We start from the raw sequence: 22,372 nt of genomic DNA on the forward strand, positions 1-22,372 counted from the left end.
GATGAGTGGCTGGCCCTCAGCCGCTCATTGGTCAGCTCGGCTGGTGGGTTTACACTCCGGAAACTCTTTGAGAACCAATTCCCAGCTCGATCCGCTCAGATGTACATGGGCGTTTCCTGGCCCGTGAGCAGTCTGAACATGGCCGCCGGCATGGTCTTCATGTGAATCTGACGATCAGCGGCACAAAAAACAGAGTTGGCGTGTCAAACGCAATCACAATGAAATTTGTCGCGGGATGGATTTCAGAGTTTGCTAGTGCGTGACCAATGTCGACGTCACGCTTTGCTTCTATCTGTTTTTTTGGTGTTGTTTTTCTTTTTCTCTTTTGCAGAAGGAAGAATCTGAATAACAATCCGTTTATTCCATGTAAGTACATGTTCATATATGAATTTGTTGTGGTGATGATTTGGTGTGTTACTCTTTATATAATTTGCATAACAAAGCTCAACAGTATGGGGAAAACCCCCCCCCTCAAAAAAAACTAGCCAAATATACGGAATAGCCAAATATACATATAACAAATAGTCAAATATATTAATCAAATATATTAAAATATACAGATACCAAATTGCAGGACTATTCAAATGTATAGGTGTAAATATAGATGTAAGTCAGTCGGTGCGCGTGTGTGTATGCATCTAACCTCGCCGACGGAGTTGGAGAGGGCCTGGACTATCTTCTCGTGAGCCGTGGCCACCACACTTTGACCATTGATCTCGATGATCCGGTGTCCGACCCGAACTCCACCTCTCTCCGCAATGCCCCCCCGCATCAAACTACAGATCTGTGTGGGTGTGTGCGGGGGTGGGTGGGTGGGTGTAGAGGGGTTCCAGAGAAAAACAGCCAACAAGTACAATTCAAGGTGAAGTACATTTTTTCACATTTCGATTTCTTTGATGAACTCCATGAATTGCGTTGCAAAGATCTACCATATGCCACAATAAGGACTAAATATTGTTTGAATTTTAGGTGATATTTAGAGGTGATGACACAATGGGAAAACCTAGATGAAAAAGCCCTATCAAAACCACATAAGATGGTTATTTTGGCAAATGAAGTGCTTTTCAAAACAATACTGATAATTTGCTATTGATAATGGGATTCATGTGATTTCCAGAAGGGTTGTTGCAAATAATTATTATTATTGAAATAACTTAATGAAAAAAGGTAGCTGTTTCATCGGGATAAGTAATGTTTTAAGGAGGAAAAACAACCGACTTTGGATGCCTTTTTTCCTCTTTTTTGTTCATGTTCTGCAGTGCAGTAGCTGGTTTCTACCACAAGGGGCGCTGTCGTACTACAAGCACCAAGGCCCACGCCCCTGGTTCCACCGTCTATGCTACAACTGATATGAAGCAACTCTGAGGTCCAGAATGTCCTGATTTTTATAAATAACTACTATATAATAAAACAAACAAACATCAGAATGATAGAAATCAATATCATGTTAAACCCTAGCTGGATAGTGAGATTGATAAAAGTGTAATATTAATAAGTAGGGTAGGCAATGATCCACAACACTACTTCAAACCGCTATTTACTATGGGGGCCTATCCTTTTTCAAATGTATTAATCAACCATATTAATCAACTGATACTTGCGATCAAGAGAACTACCACCTTCAGAAAGCTACTACCAAGTGAGACTGGTTTATTGGTTTCAGTCAAAAATTGAAGGACAAAGGCGTTTTACAAATCAAGAGCACGTGAGATACGTGAGAACCTCCAATAATGGCATCATGGTCTTAAGAATCAAACTCGCGTGTGCGTGTGTGTGTGTATGTGTGTGTGTGTTGTTGTCAACAGTCCACACAGCCCACAGTACTTACAATGCCGTTCTGGACGCTGAAGCCCAGCTGGTACTTGAGGTCCGGTCTCTTGATGAGGACAGTGGTGACCGGAGGGCAGCTCACGATGTTCAGTTTGACCTGAACCTGGTTCTTCAAGCCCTTTAACACATGCACACACACACACACACACACACACATACACACACACACACACACTGAAGACCAGGTGTGGACCATCATGGAAAACGTAGACCAGAAAAGTACTCTGTGGTTTCATCTATCTTAGGTTATATAGTTACAGGAGAATCCAATCCATATCTTTGCTGTCTCCTCATATTTAGAGGTATCACTCCCTCTTCTAAAGTCCATCCCACTAAAAACGTACCTTGATGATTCCCTGACAGGTGGCAAGCGGCAGTCCCACTAGACTGGTGTTGTTGATGGACATGATCTGGTCTCCGATGCTCAGCTTGCCGGAGCGGGCGGCCGGCCCGCCATTCATCATGTTGGCCAGGATGACCGTGGGTAGAATGGAGCCCCAGCCGGACTCCACGATCACCACACCCAGGATTTCCCCTTTACTCTTCTCAAGCTGGAGCTGTTGGATAATGGGGTAGATGGGGGAACAACAGGCTACTGGGTCTGAAGTGGAGTCTGAACAGTGAACCACTGAAGCTGAAAATCCTCGAGACCCCTGTGAGTTTTCTAACTGATGACACCCGGCGAGCTAAAATTATCTCAGAGGCATTTGGCAGAATCAGGAACATAACTGTGCTGGGGCTCCCTGCTTTCCTAACAATCCCTCCTCCCTTTAATCCATCGCCGGTGCCAGTGCTGGAGATGGATTAGGGGAGTCTGTCACCTGGAATGCCATTCTGCAAAAAGCTGCCAGGCCATGCCAGACATTGTTGTTCTGCCGTTCTTTAGACAAGCATGTAATCAAGTGGTAGCCTCCACCACACCTAGACATGGCAAAACTCCAGTCTAGGAAATATATGCAAATTGTGTAAGAACTTGTAAGAGCTTTCACAACAACACAACAGCCCTTCAATTTGCTTGCTTACCAGCAAGGGCTGTGAATAGTGGTCTTGTGGAACCTGCCTTATCCATATGAATGACATCCACGGACATTCATCGCCAAATATATTGGACTGTAGATGGCCAGTATTACTGATATATAGCTGTGGTATATGGTCAAGGGCTCCATACTAACTTTATTCCCAAATCCCATCCCAAATTCAACTTTCCTTATTCATCGCCAGAATTTAGTGATGCGAGACCAGCGAACGACTGGCGTTACTCCGGCACTTTGCATTCTGGCAAGATATATTTTGAGAGAATAAAATAATTCTTGTGTGAATGTATTCTGCCACTCGTTCACCATTTACCGGAATTTGTGTCTCGCTCGTCGTGCATTAAACCAACTGAATCTTATCAAACAACTGTTTTTACTGAGTGGCTCTTCAAGAACTGAGTAAGAACCAAAAAAGAGATGAACCTTTCATCACTTATGAAGTTGCGCTTTGTTTTTTCAAATAGCCTGAGAAGACACTGGAGTGACAACGATAGATGTGCAGTCCTGGATCCCGACCTGGACGTCAGGTCGCTGTTAATCGCGAGCCTTGAGATGGTCACAGTAACGTTTCATGAATTAACACACTAGGGTTAAAAACACCTTAGGAATACACACAGTCCTCTCATAGATGCAAACTAGGATCCATCAATTTAATCGGGTTAGTCATTACAACGGACATCCAGTATACCCCTTCAGAATAGTACAATGAAAACAAAATTATATCTTCGTTGTGAAAGCATAAAATAGGACAGACAGACGCCAACACTTTATAAGCGATTAGATGCAGATCAACCGACCTCTTTGCAGTTTTCGGAGTTGGAGAAGTGAATGAGGTCGTCGTTGTACATCTCCTGTGTGTTGATAATGTCACTGTACTCCTTTTGGCTCAGGTCTTCTGGGTTAATGCCGTTGGCTCGTAGGAACTCCTGGTAAGCCACGCTGAACGCCTGGCCGATGGACTGAGCAATCAGTTGGGCCTGGAGACAAAAATACCCCCCCAATAAATATCTTAATTCACTGCTAATGATTTAATCTGACCGTCAAGTCTTGAAAATGTTTTGGAGACCAAGAAAAGGCTCATCTAGAGTAGTGGTAGACTAGATGGAAACTGGGATCGATTCTTATCTGAGCCAAGAAGAGTGTCCAGAAGAGCCAACGATGGTTCTAGGGTCAATCCACGTTCTTCAGAAACCATGTCATGAACTCATTTTGACATCATTTATAATTTCTCCTCCTACATAGTTTTATCAGTGTGGCTGACCAAGGGGCATGGTTGAGCCATGGCTGTAGACTGCAGCATGGCTTCCTTTCCCACAGCCGCCCAAGGATCAATTGGCACTGTAAGGGAGCTGATTTGGCTGACTCGAGGCAGGGAGCTTTCTTAATGTTTGTCTGTCTTGCAGAGGGGGTCAGCGCATGGGCTCATCAGCAGACTAGGAGGCAGAACATCACTCCTCCTGGGCCCAACTGATTATTCTTTATCGTTTATCTCTTTGGCCAGCGAGTTTTTTCATTCCTGTTTATAATAAAAAAAACTCTCACCATGACAGCTACCCACGACAAGAAAGACTCTCCCTCCCTAAACCCCTACCAGTGGGCAGAGACTCCCACAAGTGGCGCCTGAAAGAGGACACGGGAGGGGCAGGGGCTCCACTGCATCCACGGGCATCAAGAGACGCGCCTTTTCTTCCCTGCAAGGTCTCGCTCCCGCTGGCTGGGTCCTGTGGTGCCAGGGGATGCTGTCTCCCCTTCCTGTCTGGCTTTTCGCAGACGATGATCCAGCAACGCCTGTTTCAACCCAGTGCTTCGGTGGAAGGGTCTTGGGTAGAAATTTGTTGTGTGCATGGGGATATTCACATGTATCTGATGGTCCGGCTTGAAATTCATTACAAGGGAAAAAACATAGGGTACAGCCTGCGGTTAGTCTCAGCCTGTTGCACTCCCTGGTTTTGGGCACGGATTGGCCAGGGTTTGACACGTTGATGAGAGAGGCTGAGGGAGTGCGCTAACAGGTTATATCAAGTGAGTCAAAATTGGGACAAGTGGTTGGACCTCCTGTTTTTGGGTGCGGGAGGTTCCCAGGCCTCCAAGGGATTTTCTCCCTTTTAACTCCTCTTTGGCAGGAGACCTTGGAGGTGCTAGACCTGGAGGAAGGTCCTAGCACCACAAAGAATGAGATATAGTATGTTATGGACCTGAGAGCAAAGTTATACGCACGGATTTGGCCGACTCGAGGTAGCTGGGTGGCTGCGGGAAAGGAAGCCATGCTGCCGTCTGCAGCTATGGTTTAACCACGCCCCTTGGTCCGCCACAATCAGCATTATGAAAACTGAGTGGAACTTTGAGGTAAGATACCAATCCATTAGACGGTAAGTATATCAAACCATGGCTGACAATGAAGAGGGCCCTGCTGTGAACATCTGCTTAAAATGTCCATAAACAAATCTCACCTCTTCTCCAAAGAGTATAATCAGCAGGTTTCCATGAGGCAGAAGTGACTAGTTATGGCTAGATAAACTGCTTCTGATGGAGGACAAAACGTCCTTTAGAAAATACTATTCCAGACCGCTTCTTCCACAAAAAACTCCCACTTACATCCTCAGACTCGAAGACATGGCAGATCATCTTGTACTGTTTCTTGGCCTCGGGAGCGCCAGGTGTCGTTTCGATACAGTCCTGGGAGGCGGTGCGTGGCATGCGACGCCTGGCCATCAGGACCACGATGTTCCCGATGTCGGCGATGTAGGAGATGGTACGGAGCGCGTTATCCATCATCGTCTCCTGAAGGTGCGACAAAACCAAAACCAGAATCGATTAAATAGCTTATATAGGGCGGAGAAAATCGGGATGCAATATTAAAGTAAAATATACAACATTAACTAAATGGAAAGGGTTAGGCTTAGGGTTAGAAGCTGTTAGTGTACTGGATAGTACACTGCAGTTCTACAGTGAGTAATTGTGTCTTGTGAGATGATGGGAAACATCAATGTGACAAGTTCTACTGTTTAAGAAGCAGTTGACCAAACTTTAACCATTTTCTATTTTTTTAGATAGCAGTGAGTAGTTTGCTCACCTGGACATTTACCATTTTCCACTGAGAGTTTAAAAAAGTGCAACCAACAAACAAACCAACAAAACAATTGACTAACATAAAAGGAGATTTATTGATAGTGAATATGGTGACATCCAATGTTAATGTTTATGACGTCATTATTTTATATACATGACTTATTTACTTAGTTTTACAGTAAGACCAATTCCAATATAAAACTTAACTGACTTAACTTCCGGTTGTAGTGTTTTTCAACGCACGGGGAAATATTGCACCACACTGCAGAATCCAATTCATCATGGGAATGAATGGACTTCCGGCTTGTTCTCATTTGTTGGATTCGGCGCAAAGTCTATTGAAAATGTTGCGCCGCCACGTTAATGCACCTGACTGGACTCTTAGACCACACTGTCCACCGTTAAAGTTACAGATCTAAGTATTATTATAGATGCTCAAATGTTGCTTACATGTGTGTGGATCATACTCTAAGTAAATTACATTGAAGATTTATATTGTTTGTCTCTGCTGGAGCTCAAATAATCCACTTGGATTGATTTATGCACAGTTTTCACATATACTCATTTGGTTGCTTTGGTCAACATCTTAGTCTATTGAAACCACCTTCATTCAGATGAATGCACTTCTAGTGTGCCCCTAATATATCCTGAAATGACTATCGTGCCGTCGTAGAGTAGAAATAGCTTTAGAGGTTCCGGGCTCCTTACACTGTATGTATTAGACAGTGTAAGGGCCAGAAAAAAGAAAATGCGTACTGATGGAACAAAGGTGATATCCAGATATTCATATATTTTTTGTTGGTCTCAATGCATGGAGTTCTATTTCCTGTTATGGATTCCATCGCAGCAGCATTGCGAAGCAAAAAAATATATATATATATATTCAACTCTCGTGATTGCATGTCAGCCAATGTCATTAAAAATGATGCAGCCTGCGACTCCTCCTTCCTGGGAGCTCTCTGACTCAGTCTCACAGTGCATAGATGCTTGTGTACAACCTCTCCAGCTTTCGGAAATCGAATTCTGTCAAGGGGAATTCTGATAAAGACATCAGATTACAACAACAGCAACAACAACACCAAACCCCCCCACACCCAAAAAATCCAACCTACAATCTGTGGGCTGGGCAGAAGCAATAAAACCAGCACTAAAGATCAATCTGTTCTTTGTGTGTGTGTCTGTGTGTTTGCCGGTGGTCACCTGCGAGTCGGCGTTAAGGACTTTGATTCTCTGAGTGGAGATGAAGAGGTCCACCTCGGTCAAGGTCTGAGCGTCCCCCTCTGGGCTCTGCAGGAACAAACACACCCGGCCGGAGGGGGGGGGGGGGGGTAAGTCAACTCCCCTCACTGTTTTATCACCACCCACCCCAACACCACCCACCCCCAACATCGTCAACCCCACAATAGATAACCTGGATCAACTGTCACCTGGAACGCAAATGCAACACCCCCCTGTGAATTGACTTCTGTCGATAATCCAAAGTCATTATTTTATTTTAGATGTATGCACGTATACACGCAAGCATAATTTTTGGGGGAGACCCCTGTGATGATCTGCTGAGGCAAAATGAGCGGCAGGAAAGAGATGTTGAAAATGGGAAAAAAAAAATGATTAAAAGGAAGCAGGGGTGGGTGCTGGACAAGTTGCTCTTCAATGATGCAAATTCACGCTCGTTGGCCTGGCACGGGGACGGAGAGCTGGCGCCGCCACAGGACACAGCTTAGCGCTAGAGCCCTCACCAGCTGGCATTTCCACCAGTGACTGCGGCAAAGTCTTGGAAGCCCGTGAAGCCCGTGCATGCACGTTTTCTCTCTAATTGCGCCGTGCTCCAGACTAATGAAATTATGTTACATTTTTATTCCGCCATTAACAGTTGCCTCTGGTGCGTTTTCTCTGAAAACGGGGTGGTTCCTCAAGTGTTTTTCGCTGCCGTCTCTTTTTGTGTAGCAATGGAATCTTCCGGCGCCATAAGAAATGCTAAATAGATACCTGTACATCGATTTCCACACACACACATTATCTGTATCCTTTGGCTGAGTCAGGTTCATGCATGGTACATTTGCATGGGGGGAAACCTAGTTTGGGCTGCAGCCAACCTATTGTCTATTACTGTTCATGGCTGTGAGAGTACAGACTCTGCATTTGAGCGTGCTGTTCAGCAGTGATCACTAACCAATCAGCGGAAGTAAGTGATAAAAACAGCAGTTATGGAACCTTTCTATCGGTGTTCTTCCTTTGTAGAACTGTTCAAGCCTATCTGGGGTATTACAAGTGGACCATAGAACACTCCCCATGTTGAACTCAAGTTAACTCATTAGAGCAAAATGCTGTCTTTGCTCTAATGTCTCTGCTATAACACAACTCAACAACCCCACAACACCAAAGTCAATTGGAAAAGTCAATCAAGGATTTTAACATAATGAATTTCAAAGGATCAATGCTACATTCACATATGGCTCCCTTCTCAGACTCTTCCGGTTATTGGTGGTACGCGGTGAAAGCATGGAAACAGCTACGATGAGCCTTTCCCATTTCCGATTTTATATGTTTTTGTTTGGTCAGTTTTGTTTGACAATATGGGCAAAAGGGCATGGTTCTTCGTGTTTTGTATTTCAAATCGAAATTTGAAAAATCGAAAACACGGTTCTGCTACAATGATGGATGGGCATGAGCAGTCGTGATGAAGAATGGGAATGAGAAGACATTGTGGGGTGAAGGTGGCACTTGTTTTGGGATTGAGATGTTTTACACACCGACTTTTTCTTGATTTTTGCAGCCTTCTGTACCCTCTGGCAGGCAGACAGGCAGACAGGCAAACAGGCAGGCAGATGTTGGGGCAGCACAGGGTCATCAGAGACAGGAGCATCAAAACCAGCAGGAGAAAAGGAAAGGAGGGAAATTAGGAAGGGAAGGAGAGGGGAACAAGAGACTGAAAACGGCCCAAACCAAACAGCAGGAGTGCCATTGTCGCTTTCAGCAACACTGCAGAAAAAGACCATAAAACATAATTTTTCCAGAAAATCTTTAAAAACTGACGGTTGTAAAATTGTGTGGATGACATTATTGCGCTAGTGCTGAAGAAATATGTATTCGATTGTCTATTTATAGGAATTTTTTGTGTACAGGAGACATTTATTTTTTGAATTTCATTTATTTTTTCCTACATTTTTGATTATTTTAAGTACACAGTATTTTGTGGACTGTGGAGAAATAAATTGTCATATCTTCTTCTTCTTCAACATCTTCTTCTTTCAGCTTCTCCCCTTAGGGGTTGCCACAGCTGATCATCTGCCTACAATACCTTCTGTTCTGCGCATTTTCCTCCCTTACACCAACCGCCTGCATGTCCTCCCTCCATAAACCTTCTCTTTGGTCTTCCTCTTTTCCTCTTGCCTGGCAGCTCCATCCTCAGCACCCTTCTCCCAATGTAACTCTTATCTCTCCTACACACAAATAAATTGTCATATAAATTATCGTAATTGTTTTTTTTTTTTTTATCAAACAAATTGTATGTAAGTAAAACCCTCAGCCCACTGGCAGACTATTTGTTTTAAAGTATTTGTGTAGTGTGGGGATGGTGTTGTTTAAGCAGCCACGCCTGACCTGGGTCTAGGTAATTGGGGCCCAGGATCAGAGTGGCTGTATACCTGTTGCTCATTAGTTGGTCTAACAGGTAAAACCCCCATCCCCACACACACTCAGGAGAGGAGCCCTTGTCATGACACATCGCCATCTGCTCCAACTAGCCCACTCTCTACAATAAACTGTGTGTCTACAACCCCGTCGTCTGTGTCTCTGTCCGGAGGTCCCTGAAAACGCCACTTGGATGGCGGGTGGTAGGCGAGACTGCCACAGTTTGTTTTCTAAAAGTATTCTTTCTTTGACATTGTTTTTCTTGTTTGCAGAAAAAACAAGACAGAAAGACAGACAGGCCAGAAATAGATCACTGTCAGGTAAATGAACGTGTATGTGTTTGGTCATGTCGAGAGTGAAGCAAGCTTCTTGGTTACGTTTTGGGTTTGTTGCCACAGCGATGGCACAACCGTGTTGGTTGTCAGAGCCAACATAAAAACACTAATTACACTGAGTAATAATTGCTCTTTTGCTTCTGAATATGAGGAAATCAAAGAGCAGGCAAACACAAACTGACGCCCTCTCTGCATTCCTAACATCCAACAAAGTCAGTGCTCATCCTCAGTTTTCTGTTTTTGTCACATCAAAACTGCAAATATTTTTTTCCATCTCAGAGTAAACTAGGGCACATGAAAATGCTTTCCTGTTGCTGCGCTGTGATTTAGCCCTCTGCCGTTCTATTCCCCAGGTGGACAGCGCCTCCGCCTGTTCCATAGCTGTATTTTACGGGGATGGCGTGCAGGCTTATTTCAAGTTTTCAGCACCCAATGTGTGTCTGGTTGCTTGGCAGTTACACATTGTCAGGGAGTAACATGTAAAATGACAGACAGATAGATAGCAACTCCCTTACTCTCATTGCCCAACCACCTGTCCAACCCAAAAGCGTATTCCTTCCTAATGCCAAGGACAGCATCAACAAGTGCAACATTGGAGGGAACCGTATAATGGTAAATGCACTTCCTGAATTTCTCCCCAGGGGTCAAGCAAGTGTTATCTTATCACATCTTACCTTACATAAACGTAATCACAACCAGTTGGTGGTTAACTATTCAATGTTATGTTCAATGTATATTTCCATCTGTGCATTTGTGTTAATATGACTCAATATAATTGTTTACAATTTTAAATTCCTAATTATTAAATGTCTTGTCCCTATTTGTTATAAGCTTTGAGTGGTGTCAAATAAAGCTGTTTTGGGATGAACAAAGGTGTCCCACCAGGATCTATCCTGGGTCTGACTACTATTGATTTTACTACATGGATTGCATTTAAAAACCATTTCCTTTTCAACCTAGCAGTGTAGTATTTTCTTTATACGGGTGACAACAATATCTTCTATACAACTGGCAATACTGCAAATCAAACCTTCTGAAAGTTTAATCTCAAACATTCAAAATTCAAAACAGCAAAATGCAATGCAGGCCATTCATAATCCATTCGCTAGAACAGTGTTGAAGACTGCAGTGAAAATGAATTGATGTTCTGGCCTACACACCTACACACCCCTGCTGTATAAACCAAGGCTTGTCCCAAAACCAGAACTCCAGATGTTTTCTCACAGGCACCATCTTATGCGTTGTTCCATTTCCAGAGGACACAGGGGTCTCTGGGACATCACTGGGCTCACAGCGAGAGGGGAAGGACTTTTGTGTGCCACAATCTGGATACTGCTACATCCCTACTGCTATTCTACACAAGGCAGTCATAAGTGAGGATGAGTAGTAGCAGTAGCATCAAGTTTTGGGATGTAGTTAATCCCTCTCTTTCTCTCTTCAGGCCCCTCAGACCTCTCAGGTCTTGTCAGTTAGCTTCCCTCTGATCTTGGCAAAGCTAGTCTTACTTACTCCACCCCACTCTGGATGTTGTACATTTGCTGTTCATTTGTTTTGTTTTTATTTTATAGTTTATGCAAAGCAAGCTGAGTTTTCTGTGTGTATGAATTATGACTATTTGAACAAAGTCTACCTTGTCTTGCATCTCTCTTTGTCTCCTTGCAAATGGTTTCTTCTCTCACTGAGCTGCTCCTGCTGAGGGCAGCTCAGAATTCGAATCAAAATAACATGTTTTTACTGGCATTCTATATGGAAATACATATCTATGACCAAACCTTTGAGAGATAGCACATATGTTGTGTAACCATTAAAAATATGCCACAAGCAATTAGATGCTGTTGTTCTGACTGAGAGCCTGTGAATTCTTTGGGGGATTTTTATTTTATTTTTTTCCTTTTTATATGGAGGCATTTTGGACAGCTGAGTGAAATATCCCTTATGCCATCACAAGAGCACACATTATGTATGAGTCCAGCTCATTTAAGGTAACATTCATTTAAGTCCACTACCGTGGTCCTTCAAAAATTACTAAATATCTGTCAGTGGAATTTGGCGCATCATTACTCAATACAATATCTTGGAACAGTATGTGAGGGGAAGGTTTGAATGGACATGGAAGAAGCATTTTCCCCCATCCATGTACTTTTTAAAAGGTGCAATGTGGGATTTTGACCCATTTGTGATGTGCTGGATAACATTTCATTTGTCTTTTTTGATCAAATGAAATAGTATAGAATCAGCCGTGCCAAGCGGGAGAAGAAAAAACATTCGCTCATATTTTCAACCTCAAGAAAAAAGACTGTGGCACACAAAATTACATTAATTTGTAGAGTGTAGCTGGGTGATGGTGACTTAATGGATTTTTAATTTCAAATGAAAACAGGAGTGTGTGTATATATAAGTATGCTCTGAAGCTCTGGTTGGTTGTAGTTTGAGAAATATGACAATATTTTGAAATATGAAAAATGATCATCACAATGAGGGTTCCTCATAAAGTAAAACGATTCTGGAAAGCAAATGGAACATTGTCTGAGGGGAGACAGACCCCTTGCCTGCCATACCCTCCAACTTCCCACATGAAAACCATGTTCTTAGACGTAGGTAAGAAGCGCAAGTATGAAGTAAATTAAGTACAGTAAAAGTAATGGGGCGGAAAAGTAGTATGCATTCAGTTCTTCTTCGTGCTATTTAGTTTCAATTAGCACAATATCCATCGAAACGCTAACAGATAATGTTTTGTGGAAAGGGTATAGGCATAAACTGGAACCGTACCACTGCGCTGACCCTCTGGGGGAGGACTGGAATTGCACGCTGCTGCCAGGTATCGTAGCAACAGTAACGGCGCTATGAAAGTGATATAATATAATCAGAAGGGGGGGGGTGCTTCCCAGCCTCCATAAAGCATGGAGAGAGCAGAGGTTTGCGGATGGATATCATTTTGAATGCTAATCCTTCTATGCAATGAATAAATAAATAAATTAAATTAAAAGTGTGTGTATAGAGGTGTAAAGTACCTTGACCCTACTAACGGCCTCCTGTGCCTGCATCATGCGGATGTTCTTGGATGGATTTCTATCAGACAGCAGCTGAGTGGAGCCGAGGTAGTTTGCAGCGAAGATGATTCCATCGATCAGATCCTCGGGCTCACAGGGTCCCGGCACTAAGTCAGTGAGGAGAGGAATCATTACAATGTTATAAATAATAAAGCACCTTGCCAAACAAATGTTAGACACCGCTGTTCAGCGAGACTAGAAAATAATACAAACAGAATATTTGTTATATTTGTTTTAAGAGATCTCCTCAAGTCAATTCATAAGTTGGACGTTTTTCTTTTCATGAAGTTGTTTTCTTCTTTTACAATTTTTTGCAGTGTAGAATCAAAACATATTACACATAATATTGGAGATACAATATTGAACAATTATTGACAATAACAACTGCTAAAGAAAGCTAAAGAAATGACACCAACATTTCCAGAAATGACTGCTGCTCCCCAAGGAGACTTCTTGCAGAACCCCCTTGCTACAAAGTAGAGGGATCCCCTGCTGGTATATCATGGTCAATTTGCGTAATGAACGAATAAAATATTATTTATTGCACCTTTGAAATTAAAAAATATGCTAAATAAAGCCTGGTTCCGTCTCCTGTGTTCCTCCAACCAGATTGGTTGTTCAATAGCTGAAGGCTAATCAAATAGTTGGCTTAGTAAAAAGGCTGCCCAGCCTAAACACTGCTGACAGCATTGGAGCAGGAAGTGGAGGGAGGCGCAGCACTGGCAGTATTTATCGCTGGGATGAATCCTTCTCTGTGATATGGAGATGTGGACTCTGAGGCACTCACCCTGGGACACAAGGCCCTGCCATGATCAGAGCGACACAGAGGCAACTCACCCCAATTTCCCTCCGATCATTAAAGGATTGGATTGGCTATTTTTCAACCCAGATCTTACTATAATTGTTGTTTCCCATCATTTATTATTGTTCATAGCACAGCAACACGGAATGCTTTACTATTGAAAAATGTACCAATCTGCTGCAGCTTCTCACTGCTTAAACTTCTCATTGCTTCTCATTGCTTGTTTGTGTGCCTAAATGCCATTCCAATGGGTTAGATGTATAAGCCTTAAAAATTAAAATGGGAAACTCACAATAAAGTCAGTCTTTACGTGTTCAGGGTTTTATTCACTATTTTGCAATTCCACAAATAAGCTCCTTTGGCTATGTCCGCAGTAACGTAAGTGACTAAAAAAAAAGCTGGGCAGCAAAGCTTTGGCTGTACTGCAGTAATTGTAAAAAGTAGCTTTAAATATAATGTGATATTACTGTTATTCAAAACATTTTCAAAAAGTAACTATAAGGCACGTGTAACTATAATGTGAGGAAATAGAACATTGTTTTTGCAAGTCTTAAACATTCACGATTTTCTTCATTGGATTGAATTTATACACGGTGAGAAGCAGCAACAGAATAGTAAGTAAAGCGTATCACAAGTAAAGCATTCAGCGAGGTTGTGCAATGAATAGTTACAAATTATGGTAACCAACATTTTAATATGGCCTCGGTTGAAAAATAGCGAACCTGTCCTCTAAGACTTTTGTCATTTTCCCAGAACCTCTGCTCTGAAAGCCAAGACGATGTCTCAGAAGAATCTAAATAAGTTTGAAATGTATGCCAATAGCTCAACATTCCTTGAAAAATAACTTGGTCTACAGATGAATGGTTTGGTGTACTGCCAATTACCTTACCATCAATGAAACTGGGGAACGTCGCAGCCTTCTTTGTAGGCTGAAAGACAAAGAAAAGAAACCCAACTTTGGTAACAAGACAGAACTGAAAAAAGCCTTCTGGTTAATTTCCTGATGAAATGTGTGCGTTTGATACGGGGCTTACGACAAGTAACAACTGTCTGACAGACAACTCAGATTTATTTTTAAAATATATTTATTTATTAATTTATCATCATTTGGGTTTGGCATCAGGGCTCTACTACCCAGTAAGGTGTACAGAAAACATAGGCATTCATAATGAGCTAGAAAAATTGTGTGATGAGTGATGAGCTTGAATACCCCATTGGATAGAAGAGTAAACAGGTGGAAGCAGGGGAGGTGGAGGGGGCGCAGCAACACAACAAGCAAGCAGGCACCAAAGCAGGAAGCAAAGCAGGTAGGACAAAAGGGATTTGCTGCTTAAAAAGGGCGTGGAAGCATGTGGTGCCGTCAAGTTATTTGACAGAACTAGTGCCGCAAGCTACGCCTCATTTGTGCTTCAAAAGATTCTTTGCTGTACAGTATTTACTTAGGACCAGTGGTGTAGTCTAGTTTATTGTAATGGGTATACTGTGATGATTATCTATTGATTTATCGATTAACTATTTTTCTTATATTATCTTGGTATTGGATCTCACACCAGTGTTGATGGTTACATTCTGACCTGAAAAGGAACATACACGTTACCTCCGGTGCGTTGTTGTTCTCCAGGGGAACGTTGAGATCAGAACGCTGCTGTTTTCGGGGGTGTTCTGAGCTGTTGCTTACCTGGGGTGGATATAAGAATTAGAACATAATTTACCTAGAAGCCTGTTTGTGTGAATCTCCCTTATCTGAACTTTACTGGTCGACTGAAACAGCTTTTTTCCGATTTTTACTGATTTCATGTTCATGGATCAAAGTGTGAGTCAATGGCGAAGGATATTCTGATGTTTTCTGGTAAAGAATTTGACATAATTAATTATCTCTTCAATAGGGCGGTATCTGATCATTTTTTTAAAGATGGCATTTATACATACAGGCTACAGTTCAAATGTGGCAATCCTTAGAAAATATTAGCCTCCTGCATTGATTTTGTCTTTATGGATCGTGACTATAATGAAGGATGTTCATACATTTATTTATTGCCAGGGTATAAGAAAAACCCACTCAGATTGATTCAGAATTCAGTAAATATTGTAATATGTAGTAATATATTCAAATACAATCGAATAGAATTAGGCTTGGGCAATAATTCACAGTCATTTCCTACTTTAGCGGTCTCATATTGTGAGAAAATGATGCTGCTATTAATCATTCACAATATGAAGTCTAAATTATTGATGATAGAAAAGATGAAGCCTAACTTATTTTATTGGATAACTGCGGTACTTACATGAACACATACTGTACTTCATTTGGAGTATTTAATGCAAAACATTGCATATAAAGGCTGATGATTTACATATATTGATATTGTGTCAAATTTACACAGATTATCCTGATTATACATTATTCCACATATTATCATAACAATATATTTTTTTCTGCCAGGCTTATATGGAATAGGAGTAATAGTATGGTGCGGAAGCTATTACATTGAGTGTGGTGTGTTACTTGTAGAAATGAGTAAAATCCTTTCTCCCCTCATGAGAGTTGAGCCATGGACAGTAAGGATGCGGAATGTGAAGGGGGGGGGCAGATTTTCATCACATCTGGGATTAAAGATGTATTACCTCAAATGCAACAAGTTATCAGCCTTCTTTCTAAACAGAGAGCTGAATCCAAATCCCTCATCAACAATCAGCTACACGTTCGCTGAATAGGTTGCGTAGAGAAGTTCATTTCCTTGTTTGATGGGAGGGTGTGCTAAACCCCTGATCATCTCTCCAAAACGTCATCAGTGACAAACGCCTTGAGCTTTTAAGTTTTAGGATTTCAGTTTTCAAAAAGGAAGGAACCTGCTAAGCTTGGTTAACCTTTTAAAGATAACCACTCTGCAAGTAGACATTTAACACAGCTATACGATTATTTTAGGAATATGCTTTGTGGACTTGACAAGATTTATTTCTTGCTTTAAAAAAAGATCAGTGTGATGTTGTATTTTAACCTGATTTGAACACCAGTGTTCAAGTGTTTAGGAGCCTGATGCAAAACATTTGGTCCAAAAGCAGGTTCCAGTGTGTGTCTGTAATTCATCACAATAATAATATATTCCACACTACACCGATCAAAGCCGAGCAGAATGATATGCAGTGCTTGGGGCTAGTGAGGAATTAGACCCTCCAGCCCCAGGTGTTTCAAGGTAGTTATTGGCAAGGAATATGAGGCTATACACTGATCCGCCACAACACTAAAACCACTGACAGGTGAAGTGAATAACATTGTTAATCTCCTTCCAATGGCATCTGTCAAGGGGTGGTGATATATATTAGACAGCAAGCAAGTTCTTGAAGTTGATGTGTTGGAAGCAGGAAAAATGGGAAAGCGTAAGGATCTGAGCGACTTTGACAAGGGTCAAATTGTGATGGCTAGATAACTGGGTCAGAACATCTCCAAAACGGAAAGTCTTGTGGGGTGTTTCCAGTATGCAGTGGTTACTACCTACCAAAAGTGTTCCAAGGAAGGACAACCGGTGAACTGGGGACAGGGTCATGGTCACCCATGGGCTCATTGACGCACGTGGGGAGTGACGGGGCCCATCTGGCCCAATCCCACAGAAGAGCTACTGTCGCACAAATTGCTGAAAAATGTATGATATGACATACAGTAAATGTGCCAGAACACACAGTTCATAGCAGCTTTCTGCATATGGGGCTGCGTAGCCGCAGAGAGTGCCCTTGCTGACCCCTCTCCACCACCAAAAGCGCCTACAATGGTCACGTGAGCATCAGAATTGGACCCTGGAGCAATGGAAGAAGGTGGCCTGGTCTGATGAATCACGTTCTTGTACAGGATGGGAATGGCTGGGTGCATGTGCATTGTATACCTGGGGAAAAGATGGCACCCGGATGCATATATTGGAAGAAGGCAAGCCGCCGGAGGCAATGTGCTGCTCTGGGCAACGGGCCTTCATGTGGATGTTACTTTGAAAACGTACCACCTACCTAAACATAGTTGCAGACCAGGTACACCCCTTCATGGCAACGGTATTCCCTGATAGCAGTGGCCTCTTTCAGCAGGATAATGTGACTTCCAACACTACAAAAATTGTTCAGGAATGGTTTTGGGGGACCTGATAAAGAGTTCAAGGTATTGACTTGTCCTCCAAATTCCCTAGATCTAGGGAAAAGATCAGATCAATCCGATCGAGCATCTATGAGATGTGCTGGAACAACAATTCCGATCCATGGGGGCCCCACCTCGCAACAGGACTTAAAGGATCTGCTGCTAAGGTCTCGGTGCCAGATACCACAGGACACCTTCAGAGGTCTTGTGGAGTCCATGCCTCAACGGGTCAGAGCTGTTTTGGCGTCACGAGGGGGAACTACACAATATGCAGCAGGTGGTTTCAATGTTGTGGCTGATATGTGCTCTCACTTTAATCCACTTATAACAACTGATCCAATTTTTTGCCACACACACACACACACACACACACACACACACACACACACACACACACACACACACACACACACACACACACACACACACACACACACACACACACAGAAAACCAGGTATGAATTAGCATGGAAAAAGCAAACCAGAAAAGTACCCTCCTCCTCACCACATCACTACGTGTGTATGTGAGAGAGGATTTGTGTGTGGATGTGTGCGAGTGTGAATTTATGTGTGTATGTTTATGTGTGCACGTACATGTATGTGAATGCATGAGTCAATGTGTGAATGTGTGTTTGTATCTGTTTCTTTTTGTCTGCATGTGCGTTTATGTGTGCATGCACTTGTATATACGGTGCGTTCCTGTTGTGGTGCTTGTATGGGCATGTGTCAGTCTATTTGTGTGTGTGTGTGTGTGTGTGTGTGTGTGTGTGTGTGTGTGTGTGTGTGTGTGTGTGTGTGTGTGTGTGTGTGTGTGGTGGGGTTATATGGTCGAGGAGGAAGCTCCAGCTATTCTCTGGATAGCAGTAACGAAGATGGCAGCTGTAACCCCTCTCCATCTCCTTCCACAAATCTCCTTTTTAATCATCTTCCATGACAGCAGGCTGCTGGAAGGTCCTCACCCTGCTGCTACATCTCCAGGCTCAATGTACCCATAACACCATTTATAATCTTGCAGTGGTACCTTATTGTCAAAGAATCAAGACACTGTAATATTAAGCAAAATTTTATAAATGAAATTACTGAATTCAAGGCGCAATCAGTAACATCAATCAATTAGTGACAAATAGTTACCGTTAAAGGAAGCCATTGAAATTGCACGAACGTTGCCAAACCTAACCGCTCCTCCTCTACAAGACTTCTTAGCCTTCACAGAACAATGGTCTTACAATGCCAGTCGTTCGGTGGCTGAATGTTCATGCATGCTTCCACAAACTAAAATTAAATGAGTTTTGGGATACAAGCATTGTAGTTCAGGAGGCAGGGATTGGGCAGACCTTGACAAGGCTAAGGGATGAGGGGCATTTCCTCCTAAATGGCAGCAGCCATTGAGGCATAGTAACAGTGGACTGACATTGATCAATGACATTTGCAAATTGAAAGATCACTGATAGATCATGGTCAATTTGCACAATGTGCGGATACAATATTATTTTATGTTGGCTTTGAAAGAAACCCTAATATTTTCTGGCTTTCAAAGGGACAACTCCTTTTCTGATTCCTTAGTCAGATTGTGGAATCAAAGACACGGCCATCAAAAGGTTGGAACCCTCTCACATTTACAAAAGAGATTTATTTCAACTTCACACCCACTACCATCCTTCTGTTGTTGTGTCTATTTGACACTGTGACATGTCTATCATATTCAGCTACTTCAAAGATACATATGATGAGTATACAGACTTGATATTTGTTTCACAAATGACGGCATCAAAGCAACATGCGATGATGAGTAATTCTGGCTGTTTGTGTGCTGTGTACTGTGAGTGCCGATGCTGCAGCTACCACAAAAAAAAATTTAAGTTCTAAAATCTAAAGATCTCAGAAAGTCAAAAGGGAATATAACACACGGCTCTCAAAAACAGACATTTATCAGTGCTGCATTTGACTAAAGGAAGGAGGTGAAAGACAGTCACAGAAAGGGAGCAGACCTGAGGGATGACCAGCCTGCCAAACTATCCTGTTTTATCTATTACATGTAAATTGAATTCCTTTGCGAGTCACTGATCAAACATCCATACAAAGCCAAGTGGAACACTTCGGGAGTAAGCTTGAAAGAGTTGCGCTTACCTGCTCTTGCGACCACCTCTGCACCTCATCGGGGCTACGCTGGTGCACCTTGAAGCCCCTCTGGAGGTCGGAGTTGTGGCGCATGGAGGGCAGGTTGAGAGACTTGGGCCTGCTGTCGTGGCGGTGAGGGGGCTGTGCGGGGTAAGTGGGCTTGGCGAGGGGGTACTCTCCTGGACAACTAAGGTCCTGCGTCAGGTCCTCGGGGCTCTGGTCGGTCCCGCTGCTCAGACTCCCCATGCTCATGCTCATCTTGATCTCGGCTACGATCTGATCAATGTCCTCCTCTGCTTCCTCCCCCGTCTCCCCCTCCACCAGCAGGACCTTCCGCCCACGGTACGGGGATGCTCGGTGTCTGTCTGAGTTGTCCTCAGGGGCATAGTAGTCGCCCATGTACGCCATGCCGTGTCTTCCGGCATCAGCTTCCTCATCTTCCTCTTCTTCTTCGCCACCCTCATCTTCTTCTTCTTCGTGGGGACAGAACTCTTCGCTCCCCATCTCCTCCTCATCCTCCTCCTCCTCACCACTTGCCCCCAACTCTTTGGGATGCCGGCGGTGATGTTGATGACAGTGATCTAGGATGGGCTCTGGTCGCCCGTCGTAGATCTGTTCATCCAGATCGCGCTCCACCACTTCGCAGCGGACCTCCCCCTCGCTGCCGCTCCACTCCTCCACCCTGGGCCTCTCTTGGCCCACCCATTTGCCCTCCCTGGGGCCAACCTCGGCAGCCCATTCATCCTCCCCCACCACCTCATCTCCTTCCCCCCTCCACTCTTCCCGAGCCTCCTCTTCCTCCTCTACCTCCTCATCTTCTGCCCATTCCTCTTCTCTGACTTCACCATCATCCTCTCCGTCATTGGCCCACTCTTCCTCCGTGGCTTCCTGCCCGTCTCCTCTGTTGGCTGCTCCATCTGGCTGTGCAGCAGTAGGGGGGCAGTCCTCTTGACTGTGGCTGTGCTTGTGCTTTCCGTCAGCCTGGCTGCTGCAGTCTGGAGCTTCTAGGTAGCTGTCATCTTCAGGGCAGTAGCGGATGTAGTAGGTCACGCCCTCATCCTCCTCTGCCAGCCCTGTAGAGATTCATGCAGATACAGAATTAGCACGAGCAAAGATTTGCGCTTCCCTCTATTAGTAGAAAAGTTGCTAAACTACACCGGATAAGCGCTCAAAGGTACTCTCGAGCTAGAGTAAAGTCTTCACATAAAGCCCTAAACTATTCGGCAATCTTTGTATAGGTATGTTTTTTCAAGGCTGAAATTGATTATTCTCATTCAAAGAAAATAACCAATATATGGCATCAATAATCATTGGCATTATGCCCGATATACTATATAAACTCCAGGTATGTAACAATGCCTTCATTGAGGCACATTTCAATTCTTCTTGTCTATCATTTTTCTGATACTGAAAGGCTTGTTCTGTGCAGAAACTACAAAAGCCAGCCACAAGAGATGATTTGTGATGGAATTTCCCTGTAGGCCTTGAAAACTCAAACTTAGGGTGTCATATTTGAAAGAACAGTATACATTTATACTGACTGTTATCCTTAAACTTATCCTTTGACCCAGAGTTAGTATTTTAACAACTGTATGTACCACTAACCTTCATCATAATCTTCCTCATCGTCCGAGGTATTGTTCATATAATCGGAGCTGGAGTCATCATCCAGACTGTCCTCCCCACCCCGGAACTGCACCTGCTCCTGATCATTGAACGTGTGGTCATGTTCTGCTGTGGGAGGTGTCACCAGTCGCTGGTCCGCAGGATCTGGATCTGACTGGCTAAAATATTGAGACTCCACCACAGCCACCTCCACCTCCTCATCTGATTGGCTGTGACCAGCTTCTTGGTGTTTGGGAGAGGAATAATGTGCCTTGCAGGGATGGGGCAGGGGTTTGCAATCGCTGGACCCCTTGGGATAGCGTACTGCCTGTGGCCGAGGAGCCAGCGTTTTCTGGACACGTGATTCCGTAAGATGAAGGGCAAGACAGGGCGCTGGGACAGGGGCCGATAGTTTGCTCTCTCCAGTGATCCCTGGCCTCTTCCTGTGGGCCATGATTGGCTGCTTAAAGGCCATACATCACTTTTGGTCAGATCCTGTAAAACATAAAGATAATCATTTTATATTGAAATGTATATTTCTACAAATAAATACATTTCACATAGCCTGGAGTATGCCAAGTGAGAGTTTTTTGAACTAGCAAACATAATCATTAAAATTACTGAGCACCTTTGATTCACCTTTGAACACAAACCCAGACATAAAAACAAAGACGCATTGCACACACACCATCTTCTGATTTCCACTCACTCTTTTAGTTTTTTCTCTCCCTTTTTGTCTTAAAAATCCTTCAGGTCCTTCGCTGATTTGCTCCAACCCA

The 22,372-nt window shown here is 43.3% G+C and overlaps 1 protein-coding gene across 1 annotated transcript; it reads right to left on the reverse strand.

Annotated features, from left to right (window-relative positions):
• Nucleotides 1–95: 95 nt before the first annotated feature.
• On the reverse strand, nt 96–22,047 carry apba2b (amyloid beta (A4) precursor protein-binding, family A, member 2b; the record flags this gene model as incomplete). The annotated part of the gene is made up of 13 exons (XM_079997351.1): nt 96–167; nt 644–784; nt 1,829–1,948; nt 2,175–2,387; nt 3,662–3,841; nt 5,460–5,645; nt 7,134–7,220; nt 8,687–8,722; nt 12,913–13,058; nt 14,643–14,682; nt 15,351–15,431; nt 19,998–21,061; nt 21,594–22,047. 13 exons carry the CDS (start codon nt 22,045–22,047, stop codon nt 96–98), a joined length of 2,820 nt encoding a protein of 939 aa, XP_079853477.1.
• Nucleotides 22,048–22,372: the final 325 nt, after the last annotated feature.

This window comes from Zeus faber (assembly GCF_960531495.2).
Source record: "Zeus faber genome assembly, chromosome: 3".
Classification (NCBI taxonomy): Eukaryota; Metazoa; Chordata; class Actinopteri; order Zeiformes; family Zeidae; genus Zeus; species Zeus faber.